Source organism: Adiantum capillus-veneris, chromosome 19 (assembly GCF_014529385.1).
Source record: "Adiantum capillus-veneris isolate H3 chromosome 19, ASM1452938v2, whole genome shotgun sequence".
Classification (NCBI taxonomy): domain Eukaryota; kingdom Viridiplantae; phylum Streptophyta; class Polypodiopsida; order Polypodiales; family Pteridaceae; genus Adiantum; species Adiantum capillus-veneris.
This window is the reverse complement of record NC_140949.1, coordinates 31364098-31391093: the sequence shown is the minus strand read 5'-3', so window position 1 is coordinate 31391093 and position 26996 is coordinate 31364098. Positions and strand designations below refer to the sequence as shown.

Below are 26996 nucleotides of genomic sequence, written 5' to 3'. Positions count from 1 at the left end.
AAATCGAACCTTTGACAATGGTGGGTCCAAGTGGAAGATCTTACACAAGGACACAAAACTAAGAGGGTAGTCAAAATTTTAATTTCGAAGCGAGCCACAATTTACAAAGGAAGTGGAGAGAGATTGGAAGGCACCTATCCAATAAATAGACACTTTGACAGAAATTCGCATATCATGACATGTCTACCATGCCATTAGTATAGATAGATTGAACTTCAAATATGAAACCATAGAGCTATGTGCAAGGGGTAGGCCTAGTGATTTCATCACTTGTTGGACTACATAAGGAGTCCTTAGTGAAGGGTGGACTTTTGGGTGCAAATCTGGACCATTGGAAAAAGCTCATTGATGAATGCCACATGACAAGCTAATGATAATTTTAAATTTTTTTTAAAGCCTTTGTGAGAGGGTGTTGACATTTGTGTACACTGTCTTTGAAAAGGGGCATCTAGATTTGTGTCAAACATTAATTTTTATCCTTTGGAATATATTGTTACACTTTTTTTTCAAAAAAACATATTATTGTATTGTGACATTACATGTTTAAAAATAATAGTGTCACTTTCTATTTTTCTTAATTCTTAAAAAAGCTTTTTATGAGGAAATTCTTGTAAATAGCCTTATGCAGGCCATAGTGAATATATATTCATCTTGTTGAATTGTTACCATTTCTGCAACGAAGCAATCAAGGCAAAAGTTAATCATCATTTGAAAACTGCTGTGTTCACTATTATGCCTCTGCCTGTTGGGCCCGAACACATAGCTCGCGCATTTGGGTGCAACGCTGCTGTCGATGGCGTCGCATAATCTTTGAGTGCCACAGAGAGAGAGAGAGCGAGCGAGAGAGAGAGAGAGATGACAGAGATAAGTCATGCGCTCCAAGAACTTCTGGGAACATGGGCGCCTCCAAGAGTCGTTCAAGAGTTTAAATGCCATCGCTCAGCAAGGTATGCAAGTTCCTATTGCAGAGTACACTTCTGCTCTCAAAGAATGTACCAAAGTCAGGGCCTTGGAAGATGGAAGGTGTGTACATTTACACCTTCACTTATGTGCAGTTTCTCCAAGCATTGTGCTAGAGAATTTTCTTATTGACATGTATGGCAAGTGTGGTAGTTTGCATGATGCTCAAAGCACATTCATGCACTTGCCTATGCACAATATCTTTTCTTGGACATCCATCATAACAGCATACATAAAGGAGGATAAGAGCTTGGAGGCTGTCGAACTCTTCAAGCAAATGCGAACAAAGGGCATCACTCCAGATAAGTATACTGTCGTTATTGTTCTCAAAGCATGTGCAGCCATGGAGTCACTAGAACCAGGCAGGTACATTCATGCAGACACTTTGGCATGTAATATTGAACTAGACTGTTTTATTTGCAGTGCCCTCATAGACATGTATGCAAAATGCAAGAGCATACCAGATGCACGGCATGTGTTTGATAAGATGAGAGTTCATGATGTAGTATCATGGAATGCCATGATTTCTTGCTATGCTCAGCAGGGCCCGGAAAAGGAGGCCATTCTTTTGTTTGAAAGTATGCAAAGACTTGGGGTAAAACCAAGTGAAATCACCTATGCATTTGTAATAAAATCTTGTGCACACTTAACTGATTTAGAGTATGGAAAGCAGGTGTATAAGTACATTGTCGTATCTGGTTTTTCAAACAATATTTTCATCGCAAATAGTCTGCTTGACATGTATGTTAAATGTGGTTGCTTGTTGGATGCACATAATGTTTTGGCCCAAATGCCCGATAAAGATGTTATCTCGTGGACCATTATTATGGCAGGTCATGTGCAGAAAGGAATGGGACGAAATGCTCTTCTGCTTTACAAGGAAATGTTGCAGTGCAGTTTGACACCAAATGGACCTACTTTTGTAAGTACTTTCAATGCTTGTGCCCAAGAGGAGCTTTATGAAGAGGGCAGGCAATTGCATGCGCAGCTCATAGAAATGAGCTTACCATTAGATACCTACGTAGGAAGTAGCCTTGTTGATATGTACTCAAAATGTGGAAGCTTCAGCGATGCATTATTTGTTTTCATGAGATTGCCAAAGCAAGAGCTAATCTCTTGGAATGCAGTCATTGGTGGGTGTTCTCAGCAGGGATTTTATGAGAAAGCAAACTTTTTGTTTACCAAGATGCACCAAATGGGTGTTGAGCCTGATGGAACTACATTCATTAGTGTCATCAAAGCAGGCACAGGCCCTTTTGCATTAGAAAAGGGAAGGAGACTTCATGCCTATATTGTGGAAAGGGCCTTGGAGCATGATGTGTTTATTGGGAGTAGTTTGGTTGACATGTATGCAAAATGTGAGAGTATAAAAGATGCTCGTTTAGTGCTTACAAGTATCCAGGTGCACGACACAGTCGTATGGAATACTTTATTAACAGCTTATGTACAACAAGGGCTTGGAGAGGAAGCTGTGATGCTATTTGATTCTATGGTATGTAAGAAAGTTTGTCCGAGTGAAACCACCTTTACTGTCGTTCTCAAAGCTTGCACCAACTTGACAATGTTGGCATGGGGCAGGTTGTTACATAGTGAAATCTTTGAAAAGGGGTATGAACTCTCACTTGTTATAAGAAGTGCACTTTTGGATATGTATTCAAAGTGTGGTAGTTTAAAAGATGCACAATCTTTGTTTACAAAAACTTGTCCAAGAGATGTCATTGCATGGACAACAATGATTACTGGGTATGCATTACAAGGCTGTGGTAAGGAGGCATTGGACCTGTTCAAAGAGATGAGGGAAGAGGAGCAGCCAAATGATGTAACATTCATAGGTGTTCTGTGTGGTTGCAGCCATGCTGGCCTATTGCATGAAGCCTATTGGCTGTTTTCCTTGATGATTGGACAATATCATATAATACCAATCAGAGATCACTTTGCATGCATGGTTGACCTTTTGAGCCGTGCAGGATCGCTAGAAGTAGCCTTTCTTCTTTTAAGGGCCATGCCAATCTCAGCTAACGAGGTGCTGTGGATGAGCTTACTAAATGTTTGTGGAGTTTTTAGCAATGTGGAGGTAGCTAAACAGGTGGCAGAGCAAGTTATGATTCTCAATCCTCAGAATTCAACAGCTCTTGTTCATCTTTCAAACATATATGCTATGGTTGGGACTTTGGACCCTGCCTAAGTATAGCTTGTTTGCTGCTGTTAGGAGTTTCTAGGTATAATGTTAAAGCAAAAGGAGAACATGTTGATGAAGGTGCGTCTTTGTTACTGTCAGAATGAGGCACGACTGTAGGGCATGTGCATCCAGGAGTTGCTCCAATTTTTGACGGGTCAGTCAGCACGGAAATGTGTTCTACAACCTCATGAGATTGGTCCTTGAATATGCAGGGGAACAGGCCATTGTGGCCAGCTATACAAGAGCCGATGCAGGTTTGGTGTGCTGGATTGGTTCAATCATGCTTTCAAAATGATGTATGATGTTGTTTTCTTGAATCCCTTAGTCATACTGCTGGTGGAATGATTACTAAAATATGGATTATTACCAATTTGAACAGGATGTCTTTGAGCTAAATGATTGATTTCTGATCAACGGCAGGTAAGTTTGTATCACATTGCAAGGATGTTTTGCTTTATGTAGAAAACTATTACTGTACTATGTCATGGTCATTATATCAAAGTTGTGTGTTTCTAGTACTGAATAATTTTTTTTTTCTTTGAATTTTTTTTGTAGCTGACTGAAGACATCAAAGTCTCTTACCAAGACATTGAACGCCATAACAATTTAGTGCAACCCATCACTTGTGGCTTTACACGCATCCCTGAAAGAGTTGAGTTCGACGGGGAACAGGCCTTGAATATCACTTAAGCCTCAGGTGAGTTTATTGAACTTGACCTCCTTTTATGTGTCTCAAGGAGATTACTGGTTTGTTTGCAGCATAAATGCTAATTGCATTTAAAAAGTTCACCAGCTCGTTGGTTCTATAGAATATGTTCCATTCGTGAATAAACTATATACAAACCTGCACCTACTTTGGGGAACTGATGACGTGGGTAGGGATGCATAGCTGTTTTCCAGGCTATGCACAATAAAGGTGATGATCTTAGTCTTCTTGTTAGGACAAGCAGTGAAGTTAAGGCTGCATGCTGTCAAGTTTTCAACATTGTACTGGTTATGTTTTGCTACTAGTTTGGTTATGTTTTTCTCTTCATAGTAGTGTATCATTTTAGTTTTTAGCTTACATCAGGGTATAATTTTTTTGTCTTTTGTCTTTTGTTTGTGCTGTCGTCTGGAGTCCGAATCGAAGGATAAATCATAAGTCTTTGGGCTGACTTATCCTTGTTGTGATTGCTTAAAGTTTGAATACTTGTTTCAAAGTTTCAGTCAAGTAAGAATCTCTTACTTATTTTGCCTAAGCCTTTTCGAAACACATTTATAAGTAGACTTGAGCTATGCTTTTTAGTGCTTGCCTTGTTGCCTCTTCACATGTGGACTCTTTGAATGGGCTCGTTTCAGGATATGCCAACCGGGACACAGTTTCTATTAGGGGCCGATTGAGGAAGCTGTAGTGCAGACGATTGGGGGAGCAGGAGCGGAAGTTCATCGCTTGGGCCATTCTATCGGGGGTAGATTGGAAGCTGTAGTGCAGACAATTGGGGGAGCAGGAGCAGAAGTTCACTGACTGGGCCATTTAGGATTCTAGACCAGCACGATCTATGCTTTCTTGGTGTGTGTAACCGGCCTGTTCAATCCAAAAAGGGCGGTAGACTTTAAACTTAAACCTTATTTGCTTTCACCCATTTAATTTGTCGTTCACTTTACCTGTACTTTCAAAACACAACAAAGGGGAGAGGGATACAGGCTGCTAGATTGCACCTGTATGAGTAGACCGACACCAGATTGGCCCCTAACTTAGGCGCCCCTTTCGGTATTTCTTTATTGTTCAAAAGAGGGAATAAACACTGTGGTTCCCTACAAGCTGCCCCGCACAAACTTGGCTGAATTTCAACTGTTTCGGCCCGATTTCGGCAGCATAACTGTACTAGGACCCTTCACAGTCAGTATTCCCACGCATTGATTGACTTTCCCGACGCATACGGGCACTTTGCAAAACCTGGCGAGAATCTGCAGCACGCTGAATTCTCTGTTTTACAGCCCCGAAAATGCGCCAGATCAGCTGTATAGCGGTCCCCTCGCGTCCCCGAATCTCCTGGGGGTATTAGGGACCGTTTAGGGCCAAAACCCTAAACCTGCAAAAATACACAGCAGGCTGTAATTTACTGTTTCGGGCTCCGTTTCGTGTGTCGATCGCATCCGTAGCAAGTTCTCGAGCTCCCGCACCTGTAGGGCTACTTGCCCTTTGAATCAGACGAGATTTCTGGCGTGAAACCTCTCCGAATTCACCTGTACCTGCGGGGGATTAGCTGCTAGCTAGTCCAGTACCTGTGCAAGAGCCTCTTGCCTCGGCAATCGCGCATGAACCCACACAACTGTACATTGGTCAAATGAAAAGCCCACTAGAGGGGCATAACATACTGCCATAGAGGAGAGAGAGGGCAGTGCGTAGCGTGCAGGGCATCACTCCTGGCACCGCACTGTACATAGGAGGGAAAGCAAGCACTCCATAGCTCTTAACCTGTGACAGACTGAAAATGAGCCCTTCTCCTCTCTAAAATCAGCGCCCCCTTCTCTTGCATGAGGAAAGTGCACCAGAAGGTGCCACTTGGCATATTATAAGCATTTTCCCGTTTTGGGGTTGCCGCCTAAAAATCTCCCAACCGGTCGCCCAGTTGACTTCACGACAGAGTAAGAAAATGTTCTCCTTGTCAATCCGGAGGTAATGACGCAAACACATTTTCAAGTCCCAAAATAGCAGTTCCCTAAATTTTAGGAGATGCTGCCATTGTATCTTTCTAGGTCATCTGACCCTCTTTGTACATTGCAGCCACACCCAAAACTGAAATGTAGCCTCTGTAACAAAGGATTCCAGTTTGGCTAGTCAATGATCCCACTTGGCTAACCATAGTCCTTGTCCAACTCTAGTGCTCTCTTGCCCTCAGGCCTGGACTCCCTCTGGACAGTTCCACACTAGCTATGCAATGCAGGGCAGTTAGATTTCCCGAGGGGTGTTTCCAAAAAGTGAAAGTAAATAGATAATAAGAAAGAAATCAACAAAAAGGATAGATAGTAGTCACACGTTGGTGACATACCCCCCTCTTGAAATCTTAAACGTCCTCGTTTGCATCTATGTCGTACATGCTCACGATCAACACTGATGTATTCAACACCTGTCGACACATGTACGACACATACATGCTCATTGTCAACCCTGGTGTATTCAACACCTCGTCGACTCATGTATTGCCTGCGTGTGAACCCTGTCCCAATGACATAGTGGTAGCTTCGCACTGTGCCATTGCTTTGAGTCACTAACTTTCCAATGACAAAATGGTAGCTGCACATTTTGCCACTGCCTTATAGTACACGTTGGATCCCGTAACACTTTCGAGCATACCCAAACCGACAGTTTAAGAATGAAGTTACACATGTACTCTTTAATAGAAGCAATTACTGTATCCTTGACAAACTGACAAGAAATACTCACTTCTATAGCACTAACCAAACTTTTGGACATTCCATAAGAGCAATTGCCAAACTGACAATCTGTACAGCTCTAACATTCATGTAACAAGTATTTCAATTGAGCTCACTTTAAATATCATGTACATCATTTGTTTCAAAAGCCATTGTCACACTGACAATCCATGTAGCTCTGAAACTCAAGGGGTCAAGGTAGGTTGCAAATCGAAGGCTTCCAGGTAAAGTGATAACATAGTTGGCGACTCTGCAAGTTCACCTTCTTCCATCCACTTAGCATCCATTGGTGGATAGTTTCTGAACTTTACCAATTAACGCTGTCAGGAGTTTTTTGGAGAAATGGATTGAGCATTTGTACATACACATGCATGGTGCATCGAATAAAGGATTGCCCATTTTCCAGAGCCAGGTGGTTACGTGGGGCCCACATGTGTACATGTAGGATAGGGTGTACATAGTGCATCGATTTTCACTATTACCAGTACCAGTATGTTTTTTCTACAATAAGGAGGAGTTGGTAGCGCGTAAAACTTCTTGAGGAAGCTATCCGCGGGCCGACGACATGAGGTAAGCAGGTGCGTCAGATGGCATCGAGTGGCGTCAGGAGACCGAACGGGGTCAATATTTGCACGTGGATGAATACGGACACAAAGTGGTGTTTTCTTGTGAGAGTTATGAAGAAAGGTCATCATTAGGACCACTTTTTGGGGCCACTTCACGTGGTGGCGAGATGCATTATTGGAAAAAAGCTGAGTGCCAGGTGTGCGAATGATGCAAAAAGGTGACAACTATGCACTGCGAGGTCAGTTTTTGGCCTGTTCGGGGTCCGTTTGAGGTCATCTAAAAGGCCAAGGGTGCCCAACTAATAAAGCTAAGTGTGGGAACTGAAAAAACTGAGAGAAGACCAGAAAAAAACGTGGAGAAGAGAGGAGGAACAGCCGCAGGTGTGTTTTTGCTCATTTTGGAGCCTGTTTTGGCCGTAAACTGCTCATCCGAGGTCGGATTTGAGCACTTTGACATTGTAGACTGGGGTTTTGGGCCGTTCCGGACGCGATGGCGCTGTCCATTTTGCCAAATTCCTCACTCTTTTCCTGCTATTTTTCTGTGTAAGTTTCTCCTATGAGCGAAGTTTCTGCTCCAGTTTGTGATTGTATCTGGCTTATTTTACCCATATTGTGTGAGCTGTTTGCCCCATTGGTGTTGGCCCAAGCTCAATTGTATCTAAACATCAGAAATTCTTCTCTTTTGAGCTAAGTTTTTTGGGTGTGTGTGTGTGTGTGTGTGTGTCTGTGTGGAGTGGGCAAGTGGATAGTGTCTCTCCTCTCACTCCCGAGGTGTGTTCCCTGTCTCGGCCAGGTGTGTTGTCTAAGCCGAGTGGTGCCCCATAGTGTGTGTGTGTATCTTCCCAAGAGTGTGTGTCGGGTCGTTATAGAGGCGCTGTGTGTGTTTTCATCCCGCTCACAACGCCTAGCAACCTTGCCTTTCACTTTTCTTTCTTTATGTGCCAAAATCTGTTCCGGGACCAAGATCTCGTCAAGTTCCTCGACTTCTGGTTGATCTTCAGCTGGCATATCCTCTGGCACATCACCCACATAGGGTCTGAGAAGACTCACATGAAACGCATTATGAATCTTCCAACTGTCAGGCAATTTCAGCCTATATGCAACATCACTGATTATGTCGCACACTTGAAAAGGCCTATAGTAACGCATGCTGAGCTTTGGAAACAGTCTTTCCTTGCCCTTCATCTTCTTTAACCTTGCCTTTTCAAAGCGTAAAAGCACCCAATCACCAAGTGAATATACCGCTTCACGACGGTGACGATCAACTGCTTTCTTTTGCTTTGCCTGAGTCTTTTCTAAGGCCACTTTGACCTTCTTGTACATTTCATCCATGTCCTGAACATACTTATCTGCTTCAAATATCTTGTCCTTTGTATGCAGTATGGGAGAAACTTTCTTGCCACCTTCAACTATCTCAAAAGGTGCCTTGCCAGGATAAATGCACTGTATTATTGTATGCATACTCCACCAATGGCAAATACTGCTCCCACTTTCCTTTATGCTCTGACACATAACACTTAAGCAGATCTAGGACAGTAGAATTTGCCTCTTCTGACTGCCCATCTGTTTGAGGATGAAATGACGAAGAGAATTTGAGCGTTGTGCCCATATTCTCAAACAAGCCTCTCCAGAACAAACTTGTCATGCGTGGATCACGGTTGCTAACAATCGACTGTGGCATGCCATGATACTTGAAAATATTGCTCATAAACAAGCGTGCCATCTGATTTGGCTTTATCTTCTTCCTGACAGGAATAAAATTAGCCTGCTTGCTGAATCTGCAAATAATAGTCCAAATACCATCGTTTCCTGTCTGCGTTCTGGGAAGATCAAAGATAAAATCCATAGCAATACTTTCCCATGGTTTGTCTGGAATAGGTAGTGGTTGCAATAACCCTGGTGCCTTTTGCCTATCAAACTTGACCTTCTGGCAAATTAGGCATTCTCGCACAAAGGCATCCACATCTCTTCTCAATGTAGGCCAATAGAAGAATGTCTCAACCGCTTTAACTGTAGCATCGATACCACGATGCCCTGCATACGGTGGGACATGACTCTCTTCTATAACTTTGCGTCGCAATGGCTTTGTGACACACAATCTGCCATGCATCATCATGAACCCGTCTTTAAGAAGATAGTGTTCATGACGTTGTCCATCCATTAGCTGCTCGAAGACCCTTGCAAAATCTTCATCATTTTCATACTGTTCCCTCATATCATCAAGTTCATGATGATAAGGAATTGACACGGCTGAAATTTGTGGCTTCCTTGACAAGGCATCAGCCACAACGTTCTTCTTGCCTTCCACATGCACAATCTGAAAATGGAACATGGACAAAATATTTGCCCATCGCATATGCTTCTCAGATAACTTTGTCTGTGTCAAGAAGTATCGCAAGGTCTGATGGTCCGTTTGGACAACAAAATCTGCACCTAGCAGGTAGTGTTTCCAACTTAAGAGCGCATGAATCACAGCCAGTAACTCTTTCTCATAGACCTGCATGGTCATCTCTGGCCCTTGCAAAATTCTGCTCTCATAGGCTACTACCCTGCCATCTTGCATTAGCACTGCACCAATGCTACTACCACAAGCGTCACACTGGACCACAAATGACTTCCTAAGATCTGGCAACACAATGACCGGATCTGAAGTCATCTTTTCCTTTAAGAGATTAAAAGCTGAAATCTCTTTCTGTGTCCATCTAAAGGTGATTGCCTTCTTTTGAAGAGCATGTAAAGGTGAAGCAATCTCAGCGAAATTTCGGATAAATCTTCTGTAATAGGAGCATAGTCCCAAGAAGCTTCGGACATCATGCACCGTCTTCAAATCTGGCCATGACTTGATCGCTTCAACTTTTGCAGGATCCATTCTGACACCATCCTTTGAGACAATGTGTCCCAGAAAGTGAATCTCTTTCAGAAAAAACTCACTTTTCTTTGCATTGATGAGCAACCTATGACTGCGTCGCTCTTCGAACACAATGGCCAAGGGATGCCTATGCTCCTCTTCATTCTTTGAGTAGACTATCATATCATCAAAGAATGTACCAACAAACTGCTGGTGTGGACGGAAAATTCTGTCCATCATCCTATTGAACGTAGCAGGAGCATTTGTGAGACCAAAGGGGATCACTAAAAATTCGTAAAGGCCAAACGTTGGTCTAAAAGCAGTCTTGTGTACATCCTCTGACCTAATGTGGATCTGATGGTACCCACTCTTTAGATCTATCCTGCTAAACATAGCTGCTCCTTCTAATTTGTCCATAATATCATCAATTCTAGGTATAGGGAACCTATAGGCTATTCTTGATGGTATTCTTGTTCAGTGCACGGTAGTCTATGCACATACGCCATGAGCCATCCTTTTTCTGCACCAACAACACTGAAGAACAGAATGGAGATGAACTGGGCTGAATCAACCCCTTTTCTAACAGCTCCTGTACTTGGCCCATTATCTCTTTCTGCTGAGCCGCACTAACCCTGTACGGAGGCTTATTTGGTGGGCTACTACCTGGCACCAAATCTATCACATGGTCCTCGGGTCTCTTTGGCGGTAATTGAGACGGTAATGAATCATAAAAACAGTCACTAGACTGTTGTAAAAACATTGACCTTTCTTTATATAGCACAGATAAATTTGATTCATCACAATCTGACACTTCACGTTCAAAAACCAAGTACGTAGAAAGATGCTTTTTCATTACAGAAGTAATAGCAGAAGCTGATACAGTGGGAATGGACTTCCCTTTAAGCTTTACATCCAGAATGTGAGTCTTTCCCTTGCTCTGTACAGTGATCTTTTTGTTGTAGGCATCCATGATTCCCTGTACACGAAACAACCAAGGAATACCTAACAACACATCACATCCGTCCAGTGGCATGATGTAAAATTCTTCAGCATCTACATAGGACTGGATATGTAGACGCAACTTTCCAATGATGGGTGTCACAGCCTCTGTATGGCCAGGACATGCCAAACCTGCCTCTGCTGTATACCCCATCTCTTCAGGTCTGATTCCCAACTTTGAAGCCAATTCTCGGGAAATGAAGTTGGCTTTGGCACCTGGGTCAAAGAAGATGAGCACTGTTTGATCCCTGACCTTTCCCCATGCTCTGCAAAGCTCACTTGCATCTGAATTTGGCTTGTCGCCCACCATATCTGGCACTAGACCAGCCATGGGCTTCTTTCCTTTCCTGTCCTCCTTGTCTTCAGAATCAGCTGTCCTTTTCTTTGTAGGACAGTTGTAAACAATGTGGCCAGGCTGTTCACAGATAAAGCATTTGTTCTCTGACCTCAGGACCTTCTTTTGCTCTTCCGACTTGCGAGGAAAACGTCTTTTCCATTTCTTCATTGGTCCTTTTTCTGATTCAGCCGTAGCTTTGTCTTTCCCTACGTTGGCTGGCTCCTGAGTCCCTTTTGGAGCCTCCTTGGGAACATACTTCTTCGCTGAATTTTTCTTGGCTGATCCTTCCTTGACGCCAATATTGAATTCACAGTCTTCTCCCTTGAGCAAACCATTGCCAGTGTTTGCTACCTTGATGAGCTGCGTCAAAGTAGTGACTTTGGTCTTCGTGCAATATTTTCTCAATCCTTCGGGTAGGCCACAACAGTATTTTTCAATCTGTTCTGTCAATGGCACAAACCTATAGGAAGTTATTGGAAGTAGATCTTTCCAAAACTTTCGATTGTAATCATCCAGATTCTTGCAAGTAGCAGCATTAAGCTGGTGCCATTCTGTCATGACATCTGCTTCAAAGTCATCAGATAACCATGCTGTTGCAAAAATCTGCTTGAAGTAAATCCATGTGGACGGAGCTTGCCCTTGCAGCAATAAAGTTGTCCACCATTGTCCCGCATTCCCTGTCAAGAAAGTGGCTGCCTTGCGGACCTTTGAAGCCTCTGTAAAGTTTCCCCCTGCATAGGCCTTGTCAAACTGCTGGAGGAATGAGAGAGCCTTCTTCTTGTCATCAAACCCTGTAAAGGTCGTGAATGTCACACCTTTGCCACCTTCTTTGTACGGAGTTGGCCTCTCCAGCGGCGTCAAATTGTCATATGGAAGTGACTGAAACATGGGAATACTGTTAGGATTCATTTGTGTTCCCTGACTGCAATTAAGTTGACCTGGAAATGCCATATTTGGCTGCTGATTTGTAATTCCAGCCATACCAAAATTTGCCTGCGGCATCCCAAATTGACCCTGAGTGCTTTGAAACCTTGGTAGCATGCCCGTGACACCATACATGGGGTTAGGCATCATCGTTTGAGCACCCTCGAACACTGTTCCTGGCGTGTAAAACTGATTTCCAGGTGCATGACCAGCCATGCTCTAGAATACCGATCCACCTCCAAAATAGCCAGGGTGTACTGAAGGTGGTGGGAAGACCTGGTACATAGCCTATAGGTTACTTTCTTGCCTATTAGAACCAGCTACAGGCTGCTGAAAAGTGGCGGGTTGAACTGATACAGCTTGAAAGACTGGCATCTCAGCCACCTGTTCTTGCACCTTAGGCACAGGTATTGGAGATTGCATGTTCTCCGTTAAGTGTACAGGTGTTTCCATTGACTGTGCAGTACGAATCACCTATGCTCGAGCCTTAATAGGCTTTTGAATATGATCCAGTGACCCAACTTGCTGAGACGGAACAGGAGGTTGCAGAAACGCTAAAAACCTTGGATTCTGCATTACTTGTGTGAACATAGCCATAGCAGTAGCCAACTGGGTCCTGAATATATCATTATTTGTCTGTGGTGGTCTTGAGGAGTCACCCACTTCATGTGTCTGTTGACTTTGTGAAGAGGAAACCTCTTCAGTCACATCATCTGGTTTGTCAGCCATAATTACAATTCCCTGTGTTTTGTCTATGATCCCCTGTGTCTTCAAGCCCAAACTGACCAAGGCTCACTTCTATGGGAAAAAGTGATTTAATCCCATCGATGGAACCATGTAACCGGCCTGTTCAATCCAAAAAGGGCGGTAGACTTTAAACTTAAACCTTATTTGCTTTCACCCATTTAATTTGTCGTCCACTTTACTTGTACTTTCAAGACACAACAAAGGGGAGAGGGATACAGGCTGCTAGATTGCACCTGTATGAGTAGACCGACACCAGATTGGCCCCTAACTTAGGCGCCCCTTTCGGTATTTCTTTATTGTTCAAAAGAGGGAATAAACGCTGTGGTTCCCTACAAGCTGCCCCGCACAAACTTGGCTGAATTTCAACTGTTCCGGCCCGATTTCGGCAGCATAACTGTACTAGGACCCTTCACAGTCAGTATTCCCACGCATTGACTGACTTTCCCGACGCATACGGGCACTTTGCAAAACCTGGCGAGAATCTGCAGCAAGCTGAATTCTCTGTTTTCAGCCCCGAAAATGCGCCAGATCACCTGTACAGCGGTCCCCTCGCGTCCCTGAACCTCCTGGGGGTCTTAGGGACCGTTTAGGGCCAAAACCCTAAACCTGCAAAAATACACAGCAGACTGTAATTTACTGTTTCGGGCTCCGTTTCGCGTGCCGGTCGCATCCGTAGCAAGTTCTCGAGCTCCCGCACCTGTAGGGCTACTTGCCCTTTGAATCGGACGAGGTATTTGGCGTGAAATCTCTCCGAATTCACCTGTACGTGCGGGGGATTAGCCGCTAGCTAATCCAGTACCTGTGCAAGAGCCTCTTGCCTCGGCAATCGCGCATGAACCCACACAACTGTACATTGGTCAAATGAAAAACCCACCAGAGGGGCATAACATATTGCCATAGAGGGGAGAGAGGGCAGTGCGTAGCGTGCAGGGCATCACTCCTGGCACCGCACTGTACATAGGAGGGAAAGCAAGCACTCCATAGCTCTTAACCTGTGACATATTGAAAATGAGCCCTTCTCCTCTCTAAAATCAGCGCCCCCTTCTCTTGCATGAGGAAAGTGCACCAGAAGGTGCCACTTGGCATATTATAAGCATTTTCCCGTTTTGGGGTTGCCGCCTAAAAATCTCCCAACCGGTCGCCTAGTTGACTTCACGGCAGAGTAAGAAAATGTTCTCCTTGTCATTCTGGAGGTAATGACGGAAACACATTTTCAAGTCCCAAAATAGCAGTTCCCTAAATTTTAGGAGATGTTGCCAGTGTATCTTTCTAGGTCATCTGACCCTCTTTGTACATTGCAGCCACACCCAGAACTGAAATGTAGCCTCTGTAACAAAGGATTCCAGTTTGGCTAGTCAATGACCCCACTTGGCTAACCATAGTCCTTGTCCAACTTTAGTGCTGTCTTGCCCTCAGGCTTGGACTCCCTCTGGACAGTTCCACACTAGCTATGCAATGCAGGGCAGTTAGATTTCCCGAGGGGTGTTTCCAAAAAGTGAAAGTAAATAGATAATAAGAAAGAAATCAACAAAAAGGATAGATAGTAGTCACACGCTGGTGACAGTGTGAGGTCAGACTCTAACCAGCATATCAGATGGCTGTGCGGTTTGATATCAGCAGGGGAGTGAGCTAGAGGATTTTTGAGATAGAGACGGCTATACCTGTGCATTAGGACCAAGTACTTTGAGGTGTTCTTGCTATACGTAAGCATGTGAGTTGGTGGGCTGTAATTGGCAAGGCGGTAATCTCACAGCAACACGGGAACATAACTGAAAAAACTTTAATTGGAAACAAACAGTAGTCGCGGCACGAAGTGGCATAGTTCCCCTTCCAGACGCACTGGCCCCAAAGTCTGGCGCTTCCTTTCGGTACTTCTTTTTATATTAAAACAGCTGGGGAGTCCCTTTACAGATGTGCAAGCATGCAGTGATTTTTATAAAAGAGAAGATGGAGATGTTAATCTCTTAGGAACAATCTTAAGAGTGACCCCTGGGCCCTTGGGCATCCTTATGCAAGCCCTAGCCTAGAACAATCGGTAAATACTTTGGCGCCCAAAAGTACACCGGCTGCCACGTCATCAAGCTATACGGACCGGATTTTCCGCTGCAAAAAGCGGGTGCCATGTCAGTAGGGTCGTACGAATGGCCACATCATTGTTTGGGATCGCTCTCTCTCTCTCCACAATCTTCAGCCGGGTTTCCCATGATTGCTAGTCCTTTGTGGATTACCTGTTGGGACCTGTGGCTTCATGGGCCATGATTCCATGTGCACTAGGTGTATACTTCAGACTGTTGAGTCTGCTTATTGATCTACCCTACCTCCTATTCCATTTGGTAAGCGTCTGCACTTTTGCTAACAGATTTGGTGTTCAGTTTGGCTTTGTCACTTGGGGTGCCATGTCTTGGCTCATGCGCCTCTCTAGAGCATTTTTAAATGAGGGTTCTGACAATGTTACACTGATTATACGTTCATGCTGACAAGAGATGGGATATTATTGAGGCATTTTGAGCATGATCTTGACGATAGCCAGACAGGGTGGTCCATAGTTTGGAAGGCTTGTTGCCTCCACGTTCTCAGTGCAGCACCACCAAAAGCTTATAGGAGGCACTTGCTTGCATTTGGCTTGACATTTTCCACTCTCTTTGGAGGTGGTGGAATACGTCAATTGGTTTCTCCAGGACAGCAGGGGAGCGGCGACATACTTTTCTTCGTTGTTGGTGCATATGAGATATGTTTTCTACTCTTAGAAAAGGTGAGATACAGTGGCAATACGCTCCACCTCGGTGTAGCACATGACCCACCTTGATGTGTTGTTTGATTGTGGCCTAGGCATGCTATTTTCCTGTCACGTGACACATCCAACCCTATGTGTCCGTGGACAAGCTACAGCATGATCATGGTTCAGTTCAGTCCAGTTAGTCTAGATTAGAAGTGATCTGGCACTTTTGTGAGTCTATTCGTAGACCGTGCATGCCCAGTCACTTAGTGTAGATGCATATCCTCTGGTTGCACACAGCATGATCATTAGTATTCCCATCAGAATCCATCAGATTCCATAAGGGGAATTTTCCAGTGCATTTAGCCTATTTTACCTATTTTTGACATTTTTCACTTATTATTTTTAAGTGACTTTTGTTGGAAAGTAGGTAGGGCAATTTTGCTAAGTTTGTATATAAGCAAACTAGAGCTAGCACTAAATGGCAGAAGAGGCAACAGGAGCACCTTGCTCAGCAGGCAACTTCTCAGCAAGACCAAGCCTTTCCCTCCAAGCAAAGATCCCCATCACTGGCGTTTTCCAAGCAAGAAGAAGCAGCATCCCCTAGCTTGTTTGAAGATCCCCTTCTACTAGCGTTTTTGGAAAGGTGCAGTAGCTTGGCGTTTTTGCATCATCAACTATCGTCACAGAATCAAGCCCCATCCTAGCGTTTTGCATCATCGTCCATCGCTAGAAGAAGCAGACACAGCTAGCGTTTTTGTAGAGACACATTGACCTAGCGTTTTGACCTGCATCAGCCTAGGGTTTTCAGCCTTTATGACCGCAGCCTGCAGCGTTTTTCAGCATTGAAGTACCTGCAAGTTCAGCCCTAGAAGACCAGCAGATTCAGCCCGGAAAGACCATCAGTTTTCAGCCTAAAGAAACCTCAGATTTCAGCCCTACCTGTAACCTTTGCTTTCAGCACTATAACCAACAAAAATACATTTGACAGCCTTATGATCCAATTTTCTGCGTTGTGTTTGTGGCACCAAAGCATATGCCAAACAACCGAAAACACGCATGTGCTCAATAGAAGGCTTTCTATCATGCCATGCTTCATATTGAGTAATAGACTGCAAAGCTTTTGTAGGACACCTAGCACACATGATGGCCTCAAGCCAAAAAGAATGCGGCAAAGGTTGACTTTTGACCATACATCGTGCCATTTCCGTAAGTGACCTGTTTTTCCTCTCAGCAACACCATTTTGCTGAGGTGTATAAGGCACTTTACATTGGTGTTCTATCCCACGACTAGGCAGAAATGCATTGAATTCATGAGACATATACTCCCCCCCTCGATCGGAACGGAGGGTGCCCATAGTACATTTCAAGACATTTTTAGTTCAGCGACAAAGACCCACAGAAACAGCCCCCCAAATCAGTGTTTTTGGATTGTACCAGATTTCAGCCCATAGCGTTTTTGGACAGCAGTAGAAAGATTGCAGATTTCAGCCCTAGTGTCGGTCCCGGCGTCCCCGTCGTCATCGCCGACATAGCCTAGACTTGCATCAGTCACATGCATTCAGTTTGTGCAATCATAAGTAGACCACTCTCGCCGACAAGAGTGGGGCCTTCGGAGGAGGGTTTTACAAACGTCTCTGGTGTCGTATCTCTCTTCTCTCTCTATCTCTCAGTCTCATACACTTGCACGCACAGTGTCCATTCACTTTGTTTGTGATCATAGCATTCTCTCATTAAGAACGGAAGGCTCTACCTTCCATAAGAACAAAAGGAACCTTGAGCACAGTTCGGAGCACTCATCTTGAGCAAAGCACAAACATTCATTCCGCTGCACCTAACATTGGTATCAGAGCTTTGGCAGTGTTCTGTATCACTCAAGGAAAGAACCACAAGAATCACAAGAATTTTTTTCCTGGTTGCGGTCGCACGAACCCAAGTTCGCTTGGGCGTGTCGATTCCTAATCGTGTTTTTAAAGAGTGACAGGAATCCCAGGAAAGAAGGGCTTGTCCAGCCTCCCCTTGTGTCTCTTTTCACTCATTGAGAGCGGACCGTGCACTTAGCGGCCGGCCAATCAACGTGAGGTGGGAAAAAGCAACCTTGGTGTGAGCGCAAGGCCGCCAAGGGGTGCGCTCGCAGAAAGGAGTAGAACTCGGGTGAAGAGAAGCTCCTTCTCAAACACGGTTTGCAAGAGCAAGAAACCTCAAGAACCTCAAGATCCTCAAGAACCCAAGAACCCAAGTTCCTCGTGAACTTACGAACCCAAGACGACAAGGACCACAAGAACCCACGACCTCAGTGGATGGTCATCACTCGAAGCGGAATGGATACTTCGCTTTGAGGTGATGAGCATGAGAGAGGCGAAGAAGAATTTTCCCCAGCAGGAGGTTTTTCCCACCCTCCCCTTTCTCCATCTACGTCAAGGATTGCGCCAACTCTTATGGAGGAGTTGGACTAAGAAAGAGAAGCAGACAGAAAGGCCTACGAAGAAGAAATGGAAGCCATAGATCGTGACTACGAAGAAAAAATGGCAGTAATAGAGCGTCATTATGACTTGGAAGAAAAAGAACGTCAAGCAACATTTGATCGCGAGACCAAAGCAAGAATGCAAGAGATGTTGCGACTCTTTTCTCAAGTTCAGGCACATATGCAAGAGATTCGGGAAAAGGAGACTCTCTCAGTCTCTTCTTTTCCAAAGCATGACACACAAGATTTACATGATTATGAGAAGCATGATGAATTGAATGATAATGACAAGCATGATGATTTGCATGATCAAGATGTGATTTCTCACAAGCATGATGAGTTGCATGAAGACGATGTGATTGTTCACAAGAAAGATGATGTGTTAGTGGATGCTTTTTCTAGCGAAGCTAACCTCGTTGTAGATTCGATCAATCAAGAAGAACCGATCTTGGCTTTCGAGTCGAGGTCCAAAGAACCCTCATAGGACGATTCGATCATTCAGGAAGAACCGATCTTGGCTCTCGAGCCTAGGTTCAAAGAACCCTCACAGGAGGTATTATGAATTCGCACGATTGATACGCACGCATTGTACGAGTGTTTCATTCGTGATCGTTTCCTGTATTTTAATCAGCGTCTTTATGTGATCCCTTTTCCTAGGCATGACATATTGTACGTTGAGCCCGTTGCACTCATGAATGAGCACGAATGTATGCGGATGTTCATGAAAAGCTGAAAAGTATGCATTCAAGGACGGCACATTCCATGTCTTTTCCTTGGCATGACACAGTTGTAGAAAGAGCACATGAAAGTATGAGCACTAAGCATGGGCATTTCCGTTGTGAATTGCCATAGTTGATTGCTCTAGATCATAAGAGAAAGATTCGATCTCATTGTTTGCATATGTTTGGTGAACGGTTTGTCACTCCGTCTCTTTGTTCATCTATATTCCATGCACAGTCTATTAGGACGACATAATTTTTTCCATTCACTTTACATGGAATATGTTCATGTTTTTGTGTTGGAAGTGGTTTCAGGAATTTTTAGCCATGGAGATTCTTGAAGAAGAAAGAAGCATGACACTTGACAAAGTTGAAGCATCAAAGGAGCCACAAAAGGCTTTGTGTCGCTTTCGGCGCGGCCCAAAGAAGCAAGCGTTGCAGACCTTTATGAAGTTCAAGTACCGCACGACCCACACATCAGAGTGGGCCGTCGAAGAGTCCCTTCCAGGACTTTGGGTGCTATTGGCGATCTCCCTCGACGCCATACAGTTCGGTACCAGTACCTCACTTTGAAAAGGAGGGGATGTCACGTGACACATCCAACCCTATGTGTCCGTGGACAAGCTACATCATGATCAGGGTTCAGTTCAATCCAGTCAGTCTAGATTAGAAGTGATCTGGTACTTTTGTGAGTCTATTCGTAGACCGTGCATGCCCAGACACTTAGTGTAGATGCATATCCTTTGGTTGCACACAGCATGATCATCAATATTCCCATCAGAATCCATCAAGGGAATTTTCGAGTGCATTTAGCCTATTTTACCTATTTTTGACACTTGTCACTTATCATTTTTAAGTGACTTTTGTTGGAAAGTAGGTAGGGCAATTTTGCTAAGTTTGTATATAAGCAAACTAGAGCTAGCACTAAATGGCAGAAGAGGTAGCAGGAGCACCTTGCTCAACAGGCAACTTCTCAGCAAGACCAAGCCTTGGTGGTTTTCCTCCAAGCAAAGATCCCCATTTCTTGCGTTTTCCAACAAGCAGTCATCCCTAACGTTTTTGATCCCTCATCGCCCAGCCCTCTCAGCGCCTAGTGCTTTTCAGCATATCTCCACCGCAAGCATACCCCCATGCCTAGCGTTTTTGATCAAGCCATCGCCATCAGATTTCCAGTCTAGCGTTTCTGGTACAGTAGCGTTTTGGACAGCTTTCAGCCTTGGCAATTCCAAGCAATGAAGACCAGCAGATTCAGCCCCTAAAGAGTAGCGGATTCAGCCCGGAAAGACCATCAGTTTTCAGCCTAAAGAAACCTTAGTTTTCCTAAACCTGTAGATTTTCAGCGTCAAAGACCTATAGAAACAACCCCCCAAATCAACGTTTTTGGACTAGTCACAGATTTCAGCCCATAGCGTTTTTGGACAGCAGTAGAAAGATTGCAGATTTCAGCCCTTAGGTCGGTCTCGTCCTCACCTTCGTCATCGTCGACATAGCCTAGACTTGCATCAGTCACATGCATTCAGTTTATACCAGTTTGTGCAATCATAAGTAGACCACTCTCGCCGACGAGAGTGGGGCCTTCGGAGGAGGGTTTTACAAACGTCTCTGGTGTCGTATCTCTCTTCTCTCTCTATCTCTAAGTCTTATACACTTGCACTCACAGTGTCCATTCACTTTGTTTGTGATCATAGCATTCTCTCATTAAGAACGGAAGGCTCTACCTTCCATAAGAACAAAAGGAACCTTGAGCACAGTTCGGAGCACTCATCTTGAGCAAAGCGCAAACATTCATTCCGCTGCACCTAACGCTTAATTTACTGCTGCGTTTTGGGCTGAAAACGTTGCCTGATCTGATGCAGTTCAATGATGAAAACACAAGTTTATCCGCTGTGGTTCAAGGCTGAAACAAAACGCTGAGAAGGCAGCCTGCTGGTGATGTTGGAAACGCTGGATGCAAGGGGAGTGGTATCTACTGAAATCGCCAAGGCAAAGGCTGGCGATGATGCAAAAAACGCTAGGGCATATCGCCGAAACGACCTACCATGAGACGATTAAATGTACCCACCGCACCTGTCAATCCAAAAGGCATAACAATATACTCCCATTGCCCTCGCTCGGTGCGAAAAGCGGTCTTGAAAATGTCGCCTTTGAATACCCGTACCTGATGGTATCCACTTTTGAGATCGACCTTGTTGAAAACCTTTGCTCCATCGAGCCTATCCAGGATATACTCAATGCGAGGCATCGGAAACTTGTTCTTGACGGTCATCTTGTTTAATGCCCTGTAATCAACACAAACAAGACGAACCATCCTTCTTGCGAACAAACAAAATAGGGGCAGCAAAAGGACTTACACTAGGGCGTATGAATCCTCTAGCCACCAACTCCGTGAGTCGTCGCTCTAACTCTTCCTCCTGTGTCTTGTTCAAACGATAGGGAGCCTTATTGACAGGCTGTGCCCCCTCCATAAGCTCAATGCGATGGTCCTCCGGCCGCTTGGGAGGGAGACGAGGTGGAAGATCATCGTGCAAAAAGAGATGTTTAAACTTCGTAAACAACTCTGAATACTCAGCCAGAGCCTGTATGCTTTGGGAAACTAGAGCAGCATAGATGAATGCTGGTTGCACTCCTCGTCGTAATTCACGCTTTACCTGTACATGAGAGATGAGAGGCAAAAAATGCAAGCCCTCCTCAGCACGAATGATGAGGGGGGAATCAGTTTTGGCATGTAAAGTGAGAGTGTTAGCTTCCCAATCAATAAGAGGGTTGAGTTCATGAAACCATCTTATGCCCAAAATCATATCACATCCTGAGAGAGGAGACACAAGAAATTTCCTACTGAAAGAAGCTTGTTGAACCGTAAACATCACATGAAGGCACTCCTTCGTGATGAGAGTCCATACAAGGAGCGAAGCCAGAAATCTCGAGAGGAGATTTCTGACTAACCTCTAGGCGGGCTCTCTTAGCAAGAGAGGGACTAATCACATCATGCATACTGCCTGGATCAAGCAATATGATAAAACGGTGACCCTTTACATGACCATAACACTTTATGAGAGACTCATCAATGTGTGTGTCGGAGTCATGAGAAGATTCAGGGTGGTGTGTGAGAGTGCTTGTGGTTGCTGTGGGTGCCTTTTGTTCTTTAGGTGGGACTGTCTTAGGACAAGCCTTCTTAATGTGACCCTTGACGTGACATTGAAAACATCTACCTTCTTTAGCATAAATCACTTGTTCTTCAGCAGTGATGTATCCTCCTACAATTCCTTGTGAAGCTTTTTCATATGGGGTTAGCTTAGGTTTTGCAGGTGCTTTAGCTTTACCCTTAGATTCATTGTTAGAGTTCTTTTCCGAGGAATTAGAGGAAGAAGGGCTAGAAGAATTACCATTCTTACCATCCTTACCGTTCTTACATTCTGCGTGGTCTGAGAATTCTGAGAGGTCCCTTGAGAAGTCTTGTTCTCCTTATGCTTTCCCTTGTTGTGCTTCATCTCTTGGGAGAGAGCAATTGCTACCGCCTTGTTGAGATCCGCGGGGTCAAAGACTTCTACATCAAACTTGATGTATTCGTCTAACCCAAAGAGGAAAGCCTCCTTGCGCTCATCATCCGATTTGCGTAATTGAGTGCCGAGCTGCAAAACACGGTTAGAAAAAGACATGACTGGCATACCATGTTGCTTGAGATTGCGCCAATCTTCCTTCAATCATGCTAGGTATTGAGGAGGCATAAACCGCGCCTTGAGCTTGTTTTGGAAATCAGCCCAACTGAAGGACAGGGACGTGAATTCGTCGGCTTCCTCTAGGTGTGCGGCTAACTGTGTCTCTTGCCATGCCTGGTACCAATTGATGGCATCGCCGACAAGGTACATGGCTGCCTTTAAAAGTTTGCTATTTCCTGTCTTCTTAGTTGTTGCAAAATAAGCATTAAATTGATGCAACCAAGAATGAAAAACCGTAGCATCCATCTTACCATCATACTTACTGAAAGTCAACTTCTCTGTGACTAGATGGTTGGAATCCGTATCGTGGCTTGCGCCACTTGAGGAACTCCCACGATCTTTGGCTAGTTCGGACTTCGAGGCAAGTACTTGTCGAATCAATTCTTGAGTGCGTAGTTCTCTTTGAGCCTCACGCTCGACCTCCAAGGCTACTCTTTGAGCTTCACGCTCGGCCGCCATGGCCGCGCTTTGTGCTACCGCTTCCTCCTTTCTTTGTTCTTTTCTTTCTTTTCGTTCGTCGCGCTTGCATTCCAAAGCAATGCGAGTCTCTTCTTGTTTAGCCATCATGTCCATCATTGACTTGACCATTGCCTCCATAGGATTTGGTTCACTTTGTGGTGTAGATGGCGAAGGGGGAGGGTCGGAAAATTCTCTTGGTGGGGAGAACTCTCTGTCGCCTCTCTCATGCTCACCACGCCTGTATGCGAAGTATCCATTCCGCTTCGGGTGATGACCATGCACTATGATCTTTGGTAGCCCACGAGGGACTTGGGTTCTTGAGGGTCTTGGGTTCTTGTGGTTCTTGAGGTTTTCTTTCACCTGCAAACCGTGTTTGAGAAGGATTTTCTCTTCACCCGAGTTCTACTCCTTTCTGCGGGTGCACCCCTTGGCGGCCTTGCGCTCACACCAAGGTTGCTTTTTCCCACCTCACGTCGATTGGCCGGCCGCTAAGTGCACGGTCCGCTCTCAATGAGTGAAAAGAGACACAAGGGGAGGTTGGACAAGCCCTTCTTTCTTGGGATTCCTGTCACTCTTCAAAAACACGATTAGGAATCGACACGCCCAAGCGAACTTGGGTTCGTGCGACCGCAACAAGCAAAAAAAAAACTTGTATTCTTGTGGTTCTTTCCTTGAGTGATACAGAACACTGTCAAAGCTCTGATACTGAATTTGCCTGCTACAAACGCTGAATTTACTGCTGCGTTTTGGGCTGAAAACGCTGCCTGATCTGATGCGGTTCAATGATGAAAACGCAAGTTTATTGGCTGTGGTTCAATGCTGAAACAAAACGCTGAGAAGGCAGCCTGCTGACGATGTTGGAAACGTTGGATGGAAGGCGGTGAAGCTATGCGGTATCTACTGAAATCGCCAAGGCAAAGGCTGGCGATGATGCAAAAAACGCTAGGGCAAAGGTGGCGCTTGGTGGTTCTTGCTGAGAGAGGGAGAACCTGTCGCCAATGGCCTGCTGTTCTCCTTGCTTATCCATTTAGTGCTAACTTTGGTTTGCTTATATATTTTCTTACCCAATTTGCCCTACCTACTTTCCAACAAAAGTCACTTAATAAGTGAAAAATGTCAAAAATAGGTAAAATAGGCTAAATGCATTGGAAAAATCCCCTAACTGATTCTAATGGATTCTGATGGAAATGCTTATGATCATGCTGTGTGCAACAAGAGGATATGCATCTATACTATGTGACTGGGCATGCACGGTCTACGAATAGACTCACAAAAGTGCTTGATCACTTCTAATCTAAATTGACTGGACTGACGGAACCCTGTTATGCTGTAGCTTGTCCACGGACACATAGGGTTGGATGTATCACGTGAAAGAAAATCTCAAGACCCTCAAGAACCCAAGAACCCAAGTTCTTGGTGAACTTAAGAACCCAAGACCACAAGAATCCACAAGAATCCACGACTTCAGTGGATGGTCATCACTCGAAGCGGAATGGATACTTCGCTTGGAGGTGATGAGCATGAGAGAGGCGAAGAAGAATTTTTCCCACCAGGAGGTTTTTCCGACTCTCCCCCTTTCCCATCTACGTCAAGGATTGCGCTAACTCCTATGGAGGAGTTGGACCAAAAAAGAGAAGCAGACAGAAAGGCCTACGAAGAAGAAATGACAGCCATAGATCGTGACTACGAAGAAGAAATGGCAGTAATAGAGCGTCAGTATGATTTGGAAGAAAAAGAACGTCAAGCAAGATTTGATCGCGAGACCAAAGCAAGAATGCAAGAGATGTCGCGACTCTTTTCTCAAGTTCAGGCACAGATGCAAGAGATTCGGGAAAAGGAGACTCTTTCAGTCTCTTCTTTTCCAAAGCATGACACACAGGATTTGCATGATTATGAGAAGCATGATGAATTGAATGATAATGACAAGCATGATGATTTGCATGATCAAGATGTGATTTCTCACAAGCATGATGAGTTGCATGAAGAAGATGTGATTGTTCACAAGAAAGATGATGTGTTAGTAGATGCTTTTGTTAGCGAAGCTAACCTCGTTGTAGATTTGATCAATCACGAAGAACCGATCGTGGCTTTCGAGTCGAGGGCCAAAGAACCGCCACAGGACGATTCGATCATTCAGGAAGAACCGATCTTGGCTCTCGAGCCTAGGTGCAAAGAACCCTCACAGGAAGTATTATGTGTTCGCATGATTGATATGCACGCATTGTACGAGTGTTTCATTGGTGATTGTTTCCTGTATTTTAGTCAACGTCTTTATATGCGATCCCTTTTCCTAGGCATGACATATTGTACGTTGAGCACGTTGCACTCATGAATGAGCACGAATGTATGCGGATCGTTCATGAAAAGTTGAAAAGTATGCATTCAAGGATGGCACATTCCATGTCTTTTCCTTGGCATGACACAGTTGTAGAAGAGCACATGAAAATATGAGCACCAAGCATGGTCATTTCCGTTGTGAATTGCCACAGTTGATTGCTCTAGATCAAAAGAGAAAGATTCGATCTCATTGTTTGCATATGTTTGGTGAATGGTTTGTCACTCCGTCTCTTTGTTCATCTATATTCCATGCACAGTCTATTAGGACGATAGGACTTTTTCCATTCACCTTACATGGAATGGGTATGTTCATGTTTTTGTGTTGGAAGTGGTTTCAGAGGAATTTTCAGCCTTGGAGATTCTTGAAGAAGAAAGAAGCATGCCACTTGACGAAGTTGAAGCATCAAAGGAGCCACAAAAGGCTTTGTGTCGCTTTCGGCGCGGCTCAGAGAAGCAAGCGTTGCAGACCTTTATTAAGTTTAAGACTTAAGTACCGCACGACCCACACATCAGAGTGAGCCGTCGAAGAGTCTCTTCGAGGACTTTGGATGCTATTGGCGATCTCCCTCGATGCCATACAGTTCGGTACCAGTACCTCACTTTGAAAAGGAGGGGATGCTACGTGACACATCCGACCCTATGTGTCCGTGGACAAGCTACAGCATGACAGGGTTCATTTCAGTCCAGTTAGTCTAGATTAGAAGTGATCTGGCACTTTTGTAAGTCTATTCGTAGACCGTGCATGCCCAGTCACCTAGTGTACATGCATATCCTCTGGTTGCACACAGCATGACCATCAGTATTTCCATCAAAATCCATCAGGGGAATTTTCTAGTGCATTTTGCCTATTTTACCTATTTTTGACATTTTTATTATTTTTAAGTGACTTTTGTTGGAAATTAGGTAGTGCAATTTTGTCAAGTTTGTATATAAGCAAACTAGAGCTAGCACTAAATGGCAGAAGAGGCAGTAGGAGCACCTTGCTCAACAGGCAACTTCTCAGCAAGACCAAGCCTTGGTGGTTTCCCTCCAAGCAAAGATCCCCTTCACTGGCGTTTTCCAAGCAAGAAGAAGCAGCATCCCCTAGCGTTTTTGAAGATCCCCTTCTACTAGCGTTTTTGGAAAGCTGCAGTAGCCTGGCGTTTTTGCATCAGCAACTATCGTCACAGAATCAAGCCCCATCCTAGCGTTTTGCATCATCGTCCATCGCCAGAAGAAGCAGACACAGCTAGCGTTTTGTAGAGACACATTGACCTAGCGTTTTGACCTGCATCAGCCTAGTGTTTTCAGCCTTTATGACCGTAGCCTGCAGCGTTTTTCAGCATTGAAGTACCTGCAAGTTCAGCCCTAGAAGACCAGCAGATTCAGCCCGGAAAGACCATCAGTTTTCAGCCTAAAGAAACCTCAGTTTTCAGCCCTAAACCTGCAGATTTTCAGCGACAAAGACCCACAGAAACAGCCCCCCAAATCAGCATTTTTGGATTGTAGCAGATTTCAGCCCATAGCGTTTTTGGACAGCAGTAGAAAGATTGCAGATTTCAGCCCTAGTGTCGGTCTCGTCGTCCCCGTCGTCATCGCAGAGATAGCCTAGACTTGCATCAGTCACAT

At 44.6% G+C, this 26996-nt stretch overlaps 1 protein-coding gene across 6 annotated transcripts in view; it reads left to right on the top strand.

The window, feature by feature from the left end:
* The first annotated feature begins 685 nt into the window (after positions 1-685).
* The window catches only part of LOC147433781 (pentatricopeptide repeat-containing protein At3g02330, mitochondrial-like), an 80986-nt gene continuing 54675 nt past the window's right edge, over positions 686-26996 (top strand). For 5 of the 6 annotated variants that reach the window (XM_086490390.1, XM_086490388.1, XM_086490387.1 and 2 more), the window contains exons 1-3: positions 686-3393; positions 3519-3559; positions 3695-3836. In XM_086490390.1, the coding sequence (XP_086346516.1) occupies positions 872-3145 (2274 nt within the window). In that variant the 5' untranslated portion in view covers positions 686-871 and the 3' untranslated portion in view covers positions 3146-3393; positions 3519-3559; positions 3695-3836. Of the gene's footprint in view, positions 3436-3518; positions 3560-3694; positions 3837-26996 lie in introns of those variants that run through there. The other variant, XM_086490389.1, reaches the window with a different exon arrangement.